Raw genomic sequence first — 17,084 nt, 5'->3', positions numbered from 1 at the left:
TTCTGAAGAGACAACCTGGATGCCTGCATGCCAGTGCAACCAGGATTTCAACAGTGTCAATAATCTTTGCTCATGACACCAAAAAAATCAGCGTGTCAGTGTATTCCTGCAGAGTCATTAGCATACAGACTCACTCTGCTTGCTTAACAAAGCATGGTTTGGTGTATTATAGTTTCCTAGTCTGCTTGTCTGTTTCACCTCTGACAAAAGCAGAGAGAAAATTCAGTCCCTTCTTCAGTGGCACACTAATGCAGGAAATAAATCTTCGGGCATAAGGTCTGAAATGGCAGTCATTTAAATAATTCAAATGCAGCAATCATTTTGCCCACGTGCCTTTCATTTCTTTGTTTTGTTTCTCTGTATTTCTCAAATCACTGAGAGACAAACGATCTTCAGTGACAATCTATATTTTTAAAATATCTAGAGCTAAATAATCCCTGTCCTCTTTAAATGCAGTTTAACTGGTTACATGTTAAATAATTATTTGCTCTCTCTTTTGTGGTGTGGAGGGGGGAGTTGGAGGGGAGAAGTAACATACAAGCAGATGTGCTGCTAGATCTACAGGCTTCTGCCAACCATATGGCATCTTAAAGAAAGATGGTTGGAGCGTCTGGATTAGCAAAGAGTCGGGATGGAAAGCCATGTGTCGTGTTGGTACAGGCAGTTGTTTTAGCTCTCTGTAAAAGGCTTCAGGAGATTGTGTAATGGAACAAATGGTACTGCAAGCCTAGTAACAGCCTTACCGCTGCTGGAGAGGCAATTGGCCCCCAGGCGGGTACTGCTTCATCCTTGCTTGTTGGTTTTTTGTGAAGGATTTTTAGATCGTTATTCTGTGTTCTTCTTTCAAAATATGGGAAACTTGGGAGATCTAATTTTGAACTTTATACTTGAAAGAGAGCTATTGTGTGGTTAGGATTTTTTCACACTCTCATTTTTTATAGTGAAAACATACAGTTTCCCTGTCTTTGAAGTGAGAAGCTCGTGCCCTTCTGCAAATTTCCTGCATCCTTCGTGAACACTTTGAGACACCAATTCATTGAATTTCTAGCCGATGCCCAGATTTTGGGGGAAAACTGCTCTCTCTGGGATTTGCTTAGTTAAAAACAGGATTGGGGCTATTGTGCTTGTGGCTATAATGTACCAGCTTGGCATTCGTATTCTGTTTGACAAGTTGCTCTTTATGCAAACAAGGGTCCTGCTCCTATTAAAGGCAAAATTCCTTTTGTTTTTAGCAACACAGGATTGGGCTCTTGGTGGGGTTTTGTGTGCTTTACAGGAGTCTCTGTAGTTCACATTACAGCTCATGGGAGTTATTCTGGATCAAGATGAAAGCTTTTGTGTCCAGATCTGTAACAGAAATAGGTTTTAGTCGTTTCTGTACTGTCACACAATAGAACTCTAAATTCCTCTATATGTCTCAACAAAATCAGGCCTCTTGGTACACCTGTAAATGCAGTTTTATCTCCCTGATACTATTTGTTTCAAAGGAAATAAAAAATCTGATGTTGCAGTAAAGGAGTTCAATAAAATTAGGATTATTTTATTTGAAGAGACTTTAAGTACATGATGATTCCATATCACAATTTTTATGTAAGGAGATAACATGAGGGATGTCCAAATATTCATTCATAGGTAAATACTTGCTGAGCAGCTAATGTTATGGTTTCAGAGACATTAGAAACAAGCCATTAACTGCAGAACCATCTTCCCTACTGCAGATCTTTGCTGAAACATAGACTATCTTAAACTGAGACAAATGCTGCTCTAATATAGCCTAAATTCACAATAATTTAAAAGTAAAAGTACAATTACTGCTCTTTTTTCTCTTTAGTTTTTTTTCTTACTCTCCAGAAGGCTCCTTATCTGGAGCTTAGGAAACAGCGGTCTTCAGCTTAATCTGCAGTTTAGTTACAGCAGCGCACGCTTTTTCCTGAGCTGCCTGCACGCCCCCCTGCTCAAGCCTGCATATGTTGCTCAACACTGATCAAAAGTAGCCCCCCTGGGAGGGAGGCTTGGGTTTGTTTTGTCGGCCTGTTCATTACCTCGCCTGAGCCGAGGCTGAGCCAGGTGTGAGGTGGACAGTTGTCCACCAGGAGCGGTGCCAAGACCACCAGCATCTCTCTGGAAGGCTCTTGCGGTGGCTGTTGAGGAGGAGTGGAGTCGGACCAGTGAGCCCCAGTGGGGACCTCGGGCTCTCTCAGGACGTGTGCTGAGCTTTCACAGTCTTTCAGAAACCCAGGCCGTTTTCCACACCGTGTTAGCGAGTGAGTTCACCAACATTGTGGTGCACATTATCAAAAGTCTGCATTTCATTCAGAAATGTGCATTTCTCTGTGCAGGTGTTCCTATAGTGAATTTTGAGTAATGGTGTATTCGTGCTGCAGCAGCAGTATCAGAGGTTACGAAGTCTACAGAGACAAGTAATTGATTGATAGTAGGTGGATCTCTAGCTTCTTATTTTGCATATGTGTTTGTCTTCTGTATCCCTACTTAGAAGAACAAAAACCATGGTTGTATTTTTAAACAAAGAGACACAGCTTTGTTTTCTTAATTTACTACTAGTGATTTCAGGCACTTAATTTTAATTGTCCAACTACTTATGTGAGTGAGAATGTTCAGCTCCCAAAAGCACATCAAGACTTCTGAGCTTTCTTGTTTAAACATTTGTTTCATAAAACTGTTACCGTTGCTTACTGCTGAAAGACTAGGACATGGGGAAGTAATAGAGAAAAGCCTGATTTACCTAACAAAACTAAGCAAGGCATTTTGATGTAATCTAGGGGGGAAAGTACTCTTCTTTTCTTGTAGTCACATTGAAGATGTGTCAAGAAAATGAATAACATTTATTTCAACTGGTAGCAAAGAAAAGACTGATAGTTTTGCTCGAATTTTTTACAATAATTAAAATATGGTGGAAACAGAAGAGTCTGTGCATGCATATGCACAGCTGTGGACAGAATGAATTCTTCTGCTGGAAAGTGCCGATAGCCTTACCATGGTGGGATGCCTGTGCTGGGTCCGGTGACTGCTGACTGGTATGCTGAGCCGTGATGTGGGAGAGCCGAGCTGGAGCCACCTTTGTGCTCATTTTGCATGGTACTCCCGACAGCCCTGGGCTGCTATTCCAGAGACACTAGAGCAGCTATTCTCATCCACAAGCTAAGCTGCTGCCACCAGAAAGGCATAATTGACCCTTCCCACTGGCTGTGATCTGGGTGTGTTGATACTCATCTCCAAACTGCCTTGTTGCAGTTGTATTCCTTATTGTGGAGGGGTTAATAGTTATTCTGAAGATAACTGTAATGATATTTGCCTCTAAAGCAGGAATAAAATTCCTCTATTTCATCGCAACGATTGGGTTCAGCCTTTAGGCTCGATGCAGTAAATTCAGAGCACAATTGGACTAATATATATACATCATGAAATAGCCACTCTCTTACAGAGAGTGTAATACTGTCTATAATGTACTAATACATTTTTAAGATGTATTTTCTGTGAAATGCTTCCCTGCTTTCCTTCAGTGCTTCTAAGCAACTGCAGTTTTCACTAACTTTGCATGCAAATTCACTGTGTTTTTAAAGTAGTCCAAAACAAAACACCAAGTGGCCTCTGTATTCACAACAGCTGAGCTCTGTGAAGGTGGGCTGACAATACTGCTCAGATCCTCTAGCTTTTTTCATTTTCTGGAAAACTTCTGGTTTCTCAGGATGAAATTCCATTCCTCTCAGCCCTTCTCAATGCAAAAATCTTTCTCTGTAACCCTCACCCCTGCCCCTACATTTGGTCTTCCATGTTACATTCCCCCCAGCTGGTGTTTCCCTGATGCTGTGACCCTCCCTTCAGTCTCTGCAGAACTGGTTTATGCCATACCGAGGGACCTGGAAGATTGGGGCTGGTCCCAAGTGGGTACAGCCCTGGTCCAAAGTGCTTTGTTGCGTGACAGCAGCAGCTCCTTGTGAGGTGGGGGCATGCTTGCTTGGGCCGACCAGGACTAAACGGAGAAACAGAGGCTGAAGCCCCCTCAGGTCCCTTGGGTATATCCACGCATATCTGAGCACAGATCTTCCCTATGTCTCATGCACATCCTAGGCTCCTCTGCACCCCTTCACCTGCTTCCCAGCCATTTCTCTAGATCCTCACTCAATATGTGCCCCCTATTCTCATTTTTATTCCTTAGGCAGAGTAAGTTTGGAAAATAGACAGATGTGATAGAGCTGTATTTGAAGGGGAGTACGCTAGGCTTGAGGTAAGTTCACAAATGGAAGCAATCTGGTCTGTGTGGAGAGAGCAATGGGGCCTTGTATGGAAAACATCTATCCGAATATGCTGCACAGAAAAATTATCTCTGTCGCCAGTTTAAAGTCACATTCCTCCTTTTGTGTGTCACAAGCATAAAACTACACTCCATACAAATTCTACATCTACCATTACTTTCACTGTAATTTATGAAAACCACAAAAACCCTGTGTGAACCCTGAAAATAAGCAAATGTGTATCACCTGCCAGAGCTTACAGGCAAAATCACTTGTTTGAAATGAACTGGAAAGAGGGGCATATTTGCACCTCTGGTGTGGAAAATAAGGGTGATGGGGTTTAAGCAAAGGAACTAATGAGTGATGCCTACGTAGACATTTAACACTTTGTGTTTGATATTTTTATAGCTTATTTTCATAGTGGTCAAACTATACGGTATAGCTGCCTTGTTTTTTATGCTTAAGAACATTTTGAAGGACTATGGTGTATAGTTATTAAACTGGGAAGGCTCCCTTGCAGATAACCAGATCAGGATTGTACCCGGCACTATTGAGCTCCCATTTGCAAGGTCACTAGTGAGAAATATTTTACCTTTCAAACACAGGTGCTAATAGCTATAAACAGAAGCTTTATGCTCTGTAATACAGAGCCTCCAGTCCTTGCTTGGTTGCAGCTAGAGTCTGGGCTTAGTGAGGACAGCAGGACTGAACTCAAAGCTGTTCTGTTAGTCTGTAATTGCGACTGTCTGAAACAACTGAAGCAGTTGTAGCTCAGCTGCACTACCCTTTCTAGCGGTAGTATTTTTTTAATTAAGACAATGTCTGACAAAGTAAATTAACAGAAGCTGATGCTTTTAGCAGGTTTTTTTGCTTCAAATGCCTGATGTCAGCTTGGGCCACATGTACATTCTGCACATGCCATGGGATAGAAAAAGTGAAGCCTTCTTTTTCAATTCTCTGCTGCCTGCCCAAACACCACATGTACTGTCTGTTACATGTCGCTTCTGATGAGGTTCATGCTGGGAATTACTTTTTAAAGGCAAAGTGTTTCTGAAGGAAAGAGTTCAGATTGGGCAGATTGCATTAAAAAATTCTCAGTGTCTCTGACTTGAACATAGCGATTGTTTTGTGTGGACACCAACTAGCAGTCTGTAAAGGTTCAAGTTTGTCTGGTAATGAAAGAAATAAGAAGAATCAGAGTAAGCAGTGGGGAAAATGGAGCCCACATTTATAAAAAGTAAGCCAATGACAAAAATTGTTGTAACTAGTAAAACAAGTTCAGGAAGAAATATTTAAGTAATGCACATGTGTACCTTGTGGAATGATCCTTATAAACATGAGGGGGGCACTTTTGAAATCTTGATAGTATGTACGTCTCTTAACATTATCAAGACTCTGTTTCCTGATGGAGAAATTTTGCAAAATCTGTTCCGTCCAGCATATAACAAAATCAGAGGTGAATATATTAAAAAAAGAAAAAAGAATTGGAGTCTGCCTATAATGTTACAGGATTGTAATGATTATACATCTGCTGTGAGCCCTGCCTCCTTTTTTTTCCCCAAGGTATTTTACAGCACTCAATTAATAGTCAGCCTAAATGGTTTTGAGAATTGTTTTATTAAACATTTTTCAGCAATAGGCAGAAAATAGCAACCAGAACTATTTTTGTCTAGAGCAAACCTGATCCAGAGTTCTTATTCTTATTATAGATTGTATTATTTTGAATTCCTTCAAAGGAGGAAAAGCCTCTCTTCAGCCTAGGGATTCAGACAGAAATAGACATTAGTGAAGCTTTCACCCGAATCTTTTCCGGCCTGCCATCCATTATCTTTCATTGTTTCCTTCCTGTCCAAACCCAGGAGGGCTAAAAGTGGCCATCATATTGGCTAAGCCCAGCTGCTACACCCCCTTACTAAAGAGCAGGCTGATAATGTTCTCTCTTCAGCACGTTAGACATGAGCTATTAGAAGCCCAGGAATAGATCCAGGCTCAGGTTTCCTACATGATTGATTTGTTTAACTTGTTGGGCCAGCTGTAGAAGTGAAGATATATTCTAATAGTCAGTGATGACATCTGAAACAAAGGGGAAGCTACTGTTCCTAAGTAAACTTTTAATTAAACCCTATTTGTAATTGTTATCATGGCATGTGAAGATTGTTATCTTCTTGGAGAAGATGTAATATAGGCACTTCTTTAAAATCTGTTGAAAAATCAAGAGTGCCTTTAGTAAAAGGGAATTTAGAGGTTACCTATACACATTTAAAAAAAAAAAAAGATTACATCATAGAGAACCACCTGGGTCAAGGGTTTTGTGGTGAAATGTGGGCATTTTCTTCTTAGGTGTCCAATTCCAAACTGTGCAAGGTATATTAACCTCTAGTTACCATCTGTTAACATAAGTTGGATGAGTTTGTTCTGCCTGTAGTGCAGGCAAGTGCCTACCTTACTAAGCTAGAAGTGGTATAGATTGCACTCTTTCTCTGCCTGAACGAATGATAATCTGGTCCTTTCATGTGGCAACAGAATTTTGATAGGGATTTCAGAGGGTGGGAAATGCCACAGAAACTTGTCTTAATGTGCCCTAACTTGTCTCCCTGTGTCCTGTTAGAATTCAGGACTTCCAGTGTGACAGAGGTGAGGAGGCTCATTCACTGTCCTTAGCTCCTACTCACTTAGGCTTTTCAGTTTTTTCTTCTTTTTTTTCATTTTTGTGGGGGTTTTTTTTCTCTTATGCTTTTTTTCTTTCATTAACATAGGAAAGGTGGATCATAGTGGTTTGCTTTTGAAGCTAGAAGGGAGAATGGAGTTCAGTTAAAGGATGGGTAGTATAGATGTTCCCTTTTACATTTTGGGAGCTTATGAGGACTTCTCTGAGATGCTTATCACTCGAGGTTGTCTCAAGGTCCTTATCTATGGCTCAAGATTTTAAGTAAATAGCAATTTAGGACACTAGTGAAACTTTGGTGAGTAATTTGCTCTTTGTCTGCATTTCCAAATTTATAGACTCTTATTTAGTTACCTCAAAATTTACTGTGTGAATTTGTCGATGCTGCAAACCACAATGAAGATGCAGGTTGCTCATACAAAAACTAATTTTACTACTGGTTTAAATGTCCTAGTTGTCTACAGAGCCGATTCAAGATATAAAGAGATGGTGAATATAATTTTTTCTGCCTTAACAAAAAAGGCAACATTACTTCTGCTACGAAGAGGGGAGACAGAAAAGTAGCAGAGTTGAGGTGGAAAGCAGAGGCGACCCGTGCTGCCGTCCCCGCAAGTGGGGTGGGGAGTGACAGCAGCTGGGGCAGTTGTGGCTGCAGAAACAAGCTCACCAGTAAGCACCACCCGCACAACTTAAGTCTCTGCATGGCAGCAAGTCTGGCTTTCCAAGACCTTCACATAGGCAAAGCAAGCCCGATCATTAATTTGTATATAGCAGGATGTTACCTGAGGTGGTGCCTACTCTATCTGTGTCAGGAACTAGCTGTGATCGCCAGGGTTTGTATTTAAGGTTGTGTGATGCTGCTTTGTTTTAAGATGCTGCTGAAATTCTTTGTGATTTCATTAGGCTTGCCAAGAACTGTGGTTTAGGCTGGAACTGCTCAGCAGGGTCGTGGTGAGTAATTGCCTCGGGAAGAGCTCAGCGAGGCCGACAAGGGGAGCGGCAATGGAGGCGCGAAGGAGTTGCACAGAAAACCTTCCCCCTGGCATTTCCTAACCCTTGACTAGTTGAGTACACAAACTTAACGTCCTTTAATGGGTTGTAATACAACTATCCGTTAAGTACCACAACTTAAACGCTTCCTCTCCCAACAGCAAATTTGTAGGATGTCCTGAAAAAAATTATAAAAGCAGGTAGAAGCTTACTGATGGAAAGGTTGCTGGGTTTTGCTTTCTTTTCTAACTGGCTTGCTCCCTCTTTTCGTAACAAGCTTGTTCTTAAACCTGTGTTTGCTTTTAAAATTCAGCGTGTTAAAAACATTTGAGATTTGCAAATGGCCGATTACCAAATGTGGCACTGCCTCCACGTTGGGGCAGAGTCCCCTCCAGCTGTGTCCCCACAGCGTGGCGGGGGTCTGCAACATCGCCCTCGATTTTCCCCCTTGTGACCAGAAGCAGCCTCTGATTGCTGCGCCCACCGACAGGCAAGAGAGCGATGCGAGAGCAACCTTAGAAACCAGTAGCTTGGCACGCTTACCCTGCCAGGGGGAGCGTTCCTTCGAAGGCAGCGTGCTGCACGGGAACGCATTCGCGTGATCCCGGGTTTTGGTGGTTTCGGGGGCAGCAGGAGCCGTGCCCCGGCGCCCGCCGGTGGCCCCCGCGGGCGGCCGGTGCCCCAGGCCTTGCCGCGGGGTGCCCGGCGGCCGCGGGCGCCGCTCGGCAGGAGGGGCTGCCCTCCGTTGCCGCGGCAACCGGCAGATGGGGGTTCGCTGGGGTCAGCGGGGAGGCGGCCGCCGCGCCGCAGCGCAGCGCGCCGGACGAGCCGCTCGGTAACAGCCCTTTCGGCTCTGACAGCTCTGCTCTGGCTGGCCAGGAGTAGTTATCAGATTACTTGTATTAAAACCTAATTAAGATGTGTGCCAGTAAATGCAGCACGGTTATTGGATTTGGTGATTCAGCTGCTGCAGGTCGCTGCAATCCAATTGCGCCATTTCAGCAAATTCAGCTCCGCCGAGTAGAGTGTGAACGTTTTACATCAGTAACCTGACTGTACTGAAAGAGTAAATAATCTTTTAATGCCTCTGCCATGTCAAGGACTGATTCCCGCTGCTGGGTGGATGGACGCTGCCCACAGATCCTTGCATATTAATTTCTTTCAAATCAACCTGAAAACCCAGAGGAGGGCTGACAGGTTGTATCAGCTTTTCCCTTCGCTGCTCGCAGTTGCCTGCGGATTAATGGACTTGTGAGTCCCGCAGGGCAGGGAGCTTGCAGCAGGAGCCTTGTGGGTGCCCCTGCATTAGCAGCGTGTCTTTATAGAAAGGAAGGAAGCTTTGGGTTTTGTCTGTAGGCCGCAGACAAGGGGACATTCTAAATGTAACATGGTGGGCGCTAGTCCAGCCTTGTGGTGTTGGATGCAATGGAAGGTTATTCTGCTGGGTGGAATTCAACCTTGGTGCCAAAGCTCTGCTTTAGGTTTGATGTTTTACGTAGTTTCTGCGGGGTCTTGCAGTGGTTGTCTACCCATAGTTGTCGAAATGGAACAAAACCTATCTATCCTTTTCCATTTCCTTTCTGGGCAGGCTACAGCATAGCCTAGTTTCCGATCCAAATTTTACTGCTGTACGGAGTGAGAGATGTAGTCTTCTGCAGGTTGTAGCTGCACAAAGTAGCAAGGTGGCTTGGAGCCCTTCTAACATAAAGCTGCATATGTGCTCCAAGTACTGAGAATCAGAGCAAAACGTTTACCTTGAAGCATTCATCACATCTTGGGATGCCTCAATCTTGTTCTCCCTCTGTGGTACCACTTGTCACATGAAGCTGCTTCTTTCCTGCCTCCATGTAGAAATGGGAGTTTTGGTTTAGTGGTTAATGGAAAATTATTTGTGGGGTATTATTATTACTATTAAATGGGAGCTTATTCCTTAGTGCCAGGTTGTCCTGTAAGTAGTCCAAACGTAACATGGTTCAAGAGCTACATGTCTTCACCTTGTGCCTTGAAGTAACATGACAGAGCGTGGACTCAGCTCTTGTCCTTCAGCACCCCCAGGCCAAGTTGGAGCAGCCACCCGACATCCCAGCTGGACAGATCTTGCCACTTTGGTGGAAAAATGATCTCATTTGGAATGGAGGGCAAGGATACAGTGGTCACTCAGATGCTCAGGACGCAGTACGCGTTTGCCTGGTAGGTGGTGTTGCCAAAGTGAACGTGGCGACCGCGCAACCTCACTCACTCGTATTAGCAAAATGCGCAGAAGGTTCTGTCACCCAGTTGTAAAAATGATGGCAGGCAACGATGTGCAGTTGTAACATATGGGAGGTACAGTGAATGTGGGTGGAGCTGTTCATTTCTCATCTTGAATCATTTACGAGATCAGCAGGCAGGCCAGATACAATGCATATGGGAATGTGTGGCTGTGCTGCACATGTCACACGTAATAGCAGATACTGTGAGAGGGCCCAGAGCCTGTCCTCGGGAGCTAAATGCACCAGAGCAGGCTGGTAGTCCCAGTGTGCGGACCAAGGGCCAGCTTGGCAGCAGTTTTGGGAGAGCAGACTGGTAGACAGAATTAGGGAATTCACAGACTGAGATCGGCACTGACTAGAACTACTCCCTCTTTTATCCATCATGACCCAGAATTGTAGAAAGGAATGTTATTAAGCCTATACTCGAGCACTGGAGATGGAGACAGATACAAATGACAAAAGTGAAGTTGTGGCCTGCTAGTCAAACCCAGCTCAGTGCCCGTGTCATCTTTCTCCCTCTGCTCAAGGGGACAGTCTAAATGTAACACGGTGGGTGGTGAAGTTACAAAACAGAAAAGCATAACTGAGTAGTATTGCCATAATTAAAGACTTTTCTATTTACAGTAGTTTATCTGAATCACCCTTTGCATGATCTGAAAGGATACAGAGCTTTACAATAGAGCGCGCTAAGGCTTGTATCCAGTAATGTTTTTGAAATTTGCACAGGCTGCCTGGAAGTATCTAGTAGAAAGTGTTGTTTTGATGCAAAATTCACATGAGCTGGAAATGACTCCTCTCTGGGTGCCAGAACTGGAGGAAGTTCCTTGCACTGAAGTGGTGGCTCTTTAGCTGGAGCCTTCTCCCTGCGAGAGGAGAGGCACGCCTGGGAAGGGCCTCTCCTCGGGGCTGCATTAGCAGCATTTGCTCTTCCAGCTGGAACGGGCCTTACCACAGCGATGGGCAGTGCTCATCATGTTGCTGCAGAGATGTGAGTCAAGGAGGTTATGTACTTACCTATGTCGTTAGCTGCCAGCAATAATAATTTTGTGCAAGAGGGTCTCTCAAAGACCATATGGTTGTTCTTAAAACAGGCTGAAAAACTAGCAGAATGGGAAAATTATTAATTGAATGTAGAAAACAGCAGAAACTTCAATTCTAAGGGCCTGAATCCAGACTGTAGTTGGTAGTTGTTGAGTCTGGCTCTCGTGCGTGAGGAGGATTTCATAGCCTCAGGCTTTAAATAGGTAGGGCAGCACTGGAGTTCTTCCCTTGGCTGTCCGAAGACAGCACTTCCCAGTTACACCTCCCTACCAGTACTGCTATAAAGTAATAAGTATTCTAGAAATAAAGGACTGGAAGATGTCTTTACGACAGATGAAGCAGCACAGTAAGGTCACATATCCTCCTCAAGTTAAAGGAAATCAATGGCAAAGTAGTGAGCAGAACTCAGCTCTCCAGTCTGAAACTACGACGTTGCCTCCAGCAACCACCACCATTGTTCTGCACTCCCCGGGAGCAAGATGCTTGTAGAAAAGCTACTATCTTTAAAAACAAAACAAAGAACAGTACAAGGGTGGGGGTTTTGTGTGGGGGAGTTCTGCTTTGCTTTTTTGAAGTTCAGTGCCCCCGATATCACCTTTAGTAAAGAAATGAAGCATAAACAGCTCCTGTACCAACACGGTATAGTTTGGAAGGTATAGGGAGTGTGCAATCAGACACAGAGCATCCCAGTGTGTATTCAGTAGACCATCCTGTGCTATCAAAGCGGAAGTTTTGTTTGCTTCATTGGATGTTTACAACCAGCTGTCGCTGTTTGCAGCTAGCTGCATCTAGGTTTGTTCTGATCCCCAGGAGATGGTCCTGCAGCTCCTCAAATCCCTTTTGCAAGGAAACATTAGCGGGGTAACAGGACGCTATGAAATATGGGCGTTCAGTGTTTGCTACTTGATTGCTGCAGTTTGATTTCAAGGAAGTTGGCTGGCAGATACAGATCAGTAAATAGTGGTTTTGACCTAGATTTTGGCAATCTTGTTTCAGCTAGATTTTCCTAGCTTTTTATCAAGAAATTTGGGGGTGTTTACTAATGCAGTTATTTGAACAATCCTGATTAAGAATGTGGATATTCAGAGTGATTAGCTTAGCTGAGTTATGACAGCTGTACAAGTCAAAACTACCACATGGAGCTGAGAGTAGAAAGATTCAGAAAAATCACATGCCTTATTGTAAGCGTATAACTAATTTCATTAATAACACAGCCTGTATAAGAGATACAACCTAAAAACCTTGTTCAGCTGAAGCTGTATTTCAATATGTTGAGCAAGAAATAGTTTACAAAAGCAAGTGCAAAGTTTAGATCCAGAACTAATCTTGACAAAAACAGAGTCGGTTCATGCTCCCTAAGTGCATAGTGTTTAGATGTGTAGGTTTTTCTCTAGAGTACTGTTATTTAAAGACAAGAAGCTTCTAAGATATCTGAAAGGACCTCTAATGAAAGACATTTCTATTTAAAGAGTGAAATGCATTTAATGTAAAAACACAATTTCCAGCTTCTTTGTGTTTACATCCCATGCTACAGGTCCCAAGCAGACTTTTTAATTTTTTCATGGCAGGAGTAATAAACAGTCACTAGGGACATAACAAGCCATACCGGCTTTTGCAATTAAAGAAGTAAAGGTGCGGTTGCCCTGTCGATAGCAGTGCTGTCCCAACTCGGACACTTCTTTTTCAAGTGTAAGCAAAAGGCCTCTGTGTGTTCCTTCTGATACCTGCCAGCTTGTTCCCTCTGTTTTGCAGCCACCAATGAGGAGGACCTTTGGAGTGATGGACTCTTAACATCCTTCCCCAGGAATCCCTGTTACACTATTAAAGGATCTACACTGACATGCTTAATTAACACTAAGCTTACTTGAAATAAATGTTGCGTTCTGTAACAAGTTTTGAACATTGACCAGGTTGCAAAGAGCAGTGGACAGAAAACAAAAGTTTTTGTCACTTCAGGTCCAGTTTGTCAGGGGGTTAGGGTATTTGGATTTATAATCTGGGCTAGTGTGTGTGTTTCAGGAACATGGTTATTGAAGCAGCTACAGAGTGTGCAGCTTGCTTAGTTACCTACAGGCATCAGGATGCAGTCCTGCAGTTTTTACTGATGTCACTTAATGGCAAAGCAAGTTTGCTGTCATGTTGTGATAAGGCTTCTAAATTGGAAGTGCAAACCTTTAAAAGTGCTTGTTTAAAGTGTGAAGATAAAACATATTGAATGCCCATCCTAGGAGTAATACTTTAGTCTCAGCCCAACCACCAGACTGAGCTCTGTCTTCTGGGAGCTGCACCTGCCAGTGCAAACACCAAAGCTTCTACCATGAACTCCAACTTCAGATGCTCTGCAACCCTTTTATCTATTTTTTTCCAGGTTACAGCAGCTTGACAAGCACTGCCAGGCCACTGCCCAGCAGTTAGTGGAGTTGCTCAACAAACAGAATCAGCTCTTCAAAGAGAAGCAGCTGCTTACAGAAGAGGTGCAGTTTCTGCGAACACAGGTACTGTGCCAAAAGAAAAGAAAGTCTGAGGGGAATATTCTGCAGCTTTAGCAGAGAAATCTGCCAGCAGTCTTATTTCAGCAGTTGGATTTTGTTGCTGCTGTTGTTTTAAATGAGGCATTACTTTCTGAAAAAAATAAAATAAAAATCTATGCAATTGGAAACTGAGACTGGTAGCTGGACCCGAGTCTCACTTAAACCTAAACTAAATGACGGAAGTGTTTTGAAGCAACAATAAACCAGCAGAAGTTATTCTTGGTGACAGCTTCTAGCTTTCTTATCAGAAGATTTTGTGTTCCTTTTTCAGAGAAAAGGGAAATCTGTTCTTTAACAGCATTAATGTTTGAACAGTAGCTTGATGTTGATAATTTCTTTGAGCTTTTTGCTGGCATTTGTCAGACTTAAATCCCCCTACCACTTCATGATTTTTTTTCCCCTGATTTTTAAAAGTCATTTATCTCTCCTGCTGCTCCTTCCACTCACCCAAGTGTGAGATGGTGAACGTGAAATCAGTCTGCCTGAGCACTAATCACTGCACTGTGTCTCTAGCAGGACTGACTCTTGGTTTCAGCGGTCTCCAGGAAGCTGTGGCTTCCCATGGGCTGTTGTTGCTGGGGTTTTTGGCCACTGTTCTTCAGTCAGTCAGTGCTTTGGGAGAGGGCTGCATGGTTTGTTTTTTTCTTTGTCTTTCTTTTACTTGCTTCAGAAAAAGAAGAGGGAGAACTGACAAGCACAGAATGAGGTTTTCAGTAAAACTATCAAATAATCAAACCCTTGTTTTGTGACTAAGTAAATGGAACTATTTCAACCACAGCATGATGTTTCCTAACTTGCAAACTAGTGAGTTTGCCCAGGATAACTGTGAGTTCTGTTAACAAGGTAACAAGACATTCAGTGTAGGAAATTTAGTCCAGTAGCACACCTAGCAGTAAACAGAACATGAATCATCTTAGAACTTTAAAATATTTAAATCATACTATTTTCCATAGGCTTTTTAGCTGTAGAATTTAGTAAACGTTTAACCTAGGAGAATAAAATCCATACTTTGTTATGCCTTTAATCATGTCAGTGTGTTTGGTTTTACAGGATTTCCTGTTGTAGTAGACAAACTTGGTAGCTCAAGATAGTGTAAGGTTATCAGCATGTAGTAACTACTGGCAAATTTCAGGGCAACCATACTGTTCTCTCTATAAGATAGTTTAAAAGAAGGTGATGGTTCAGAAGAGAAAATTAACATTTCTGTTTTAAAGGAAGCACTCTTGGTAATGTGAACAGACTTTACATGGTCCACAGGGAGTTTGTTATTGATAATCTATTTTATCCAGAAGTGAGTGTGCTTTTATGAAGTTGGGCAGAAGTACAAAAATCATACAAAAGAGGAAAAAATCATTCGGATATTATACTTCTATCAAGACTTGACTGGCAAAAGCTTCCTTCTTTATGTTCACTACAAGTTAATTGTGCTCCAGAGGATACTTTTTAACATGAAAACACTCAGAAAAGAAGAATGATATAAAAAAATCATTACAAAATGAGTCCTAAAAATCTATCTGCAGCTATTTAAAGCAACGGGGGTTCTCTGGGAATTGGAATTCAGCCCAAAAGAGCTGCCTGGAATATCAGACAATTGGTTTAAGAAAACTAAAGAACAGTTCACCATAAATGGGAGATTTTAACTACAGAAAGATGTATGTAGTTAGTGTAGAAATAAATTTAAAAAAAAATCAATTGCAGAATCAGTGTTGATCAAAGGTGAAAGTGACATCATATTCCACATTTTACTGTATTGTTCAAGAGTTCTCCTTTATAATCTTTTGGGGGGGGGAGAAGTCAATCATACCTCATCTTTTAAAAATGATGTAAAATACACTAACCTAAATGTGCTATTGTATCTTGGAACATAAGCCACTAGTAACTGCAGTTGCATATTTCAGGAAAAAAATGGGATGCAGATCTCAAACAGGACACAGATGGAATCAAGTAAAAACCTGGATGGATAAAGAGAAATGAGCAGAAGTAGGTATTTTTTCTATATCCTATATATAGAGAGAGGGGAGGGAGAGGAAAGGAGGACTAAAACTATTTGCAGATGTGGGCTGAATCTGGCAAACACTTCAAGACAAAAGAGAGAAGTGTTTGAAACATTTTTGGGTTTGAAATTGTTGGAGCTTTTTGTGTTTGTTTTTTTTAAGCATTTAAAAATTCAGGACAAGCACTCCACAGCAAAGACAGGTTTATGTGACAGAATTTAAAAAGAAAAAAATCTTAAAGATTTAAATTGGAGGGAAAGGGGGACAACTCTTAGGAAGGTGGGAACTTCTAGAAGAACTCAGATTTTACCATAGGCACTTTTTGGTCTGGCTTATCACTGGGTGTTTGCCTTTTGATTTGGAATTGGTTAGTTTTGTCACTTCCGGTAGTATTTTCCTTCTGAGGAAGCAGAATCTTCTCTATTTCTTCAGAAAGGCTACAATTTGTTCTGTAACAGATCATAAAACCTAGTGTCATGTTGAATGAAAGATTATATAAACAACTGTATTTGGAGCAGTGCTGTTGCAGTTACAGTACTGCTACATAGTTATAGCTGTTCCTATTGCCTTGTAAGAGTTACTTTTGGGGGGGTTAACTTTAATTTAAAAGTCACAAATTTTAAAATTGCGTCATTTGTTTTAATCTAGCTGACCTAGAGAAAAAAAAACAAAACCACTGACAAACGTATAACCTTCATAGGATTTGTTTTTTAAAACTCAGGTTGCTTCCACTGCAATTTTTATTTCTAGTGGTAGTGTTTGCTGTACGGGGCGGAGGAAGGAAGGAAGGAAGAAATAGGGAAAAAAAAAAAAAGATATGTCTTTAAATCCAGCTACATTCTGGTGTGTTGAGAGTCTGTTTTTCATGGAGAACTCATTTGACACTGTAAGGAAAATTCTGGGTTTTAAAGTGAATGAAAAAAAAGTCATCATAAAAGAAATACCTGATCCTGCTACATGCTGAATTCCCTTACAGGCAACATGAGTTAAAAGCTTTTAACATCCTTGTTGGAGGAGTAACCAAGACAAATACCACAGTTTTCAAAACATCTTTCTCATTCTCGGCAGTGAATTACATGTTTTTAAAATAGTAATGTTAAATCTCCTATTACTGAAAGAAGTTCAGTATTATTTCAGAGTAACTACCTGCCTATAACATGATGAAGATGCTCACACTGTAATTTTCATTTTCAGAGAGCTAAAAAGGACGAGTATGATAATGTGGCCTGACCTTACAGCATGGGCTCTGTATTTAATAGATGGCACTAATATTTGGTAATGGTGTAGAGCATAACTTATTCAGGTCCACGTAAAGGTAATCAAAAGTTTAATTATGGGATTTACACTTCTCATTTTGA

The 17,084-nt window shown here is 41.9% G+C and overlaps 1 protein-coding gene across 7 annotated transcripts in view; it reads left to right on the top strand.

Annotated features, from left to right (window-relative positions):
- SDCCAG8 (SHH signaling and ciliogenesis regulator SDCCAG8) overlaps positions 1 to 17,084 on the top strand; it is a 116,599-nt gene that overhangs the window by 95,812 nt on the left and 3,703 nt on the right. For 4 of the 7 annotated variants that reach the window (XM_052806468.1, XM_052806465.1, XM_052806470.1 and 1 more), the window contains 2 exons: positions 13,570 to 13,696; positions 15,631 to 15,712. In XM_052806468.1, the coding sequence (XP_052662428.1) occupies positions 13,570 to 13,696; positions 15,631 to 15,696 (193 nt within the window). In that variant the 3' untranslated portion in view covers positions 15,697 to 15,712. Of the gene's footprint in view, positions 1 to 13,569; positions 13,702 to 15,630; positions 15,717 to 17,084 lie in introns of those variants that run through there. The other 3 variants (XM_052806466.1, XM_052806473.1, XM_052806467.1) reach the window with 3 other exon arrangements.

Source organism: Harpia harpyja, chromosome 13 (assembly GCF_026419915.1).
Source record: "Harpia harpyja isolate bHarHar1 chromosome 13, bHarHar1 primary haplotype, whole genome shotgun sequence".
NCBI lineage: Eukaryota > Metazoa > Chordata > Aves > Accipitriformes > Accipitridae > Harpia > Harpia harpyja.
The sequence above is the reverse complement of the archived record's forward strand: the minus strand, read 5'-3'. Positions and strand labels throughout refer to the sequence as shown.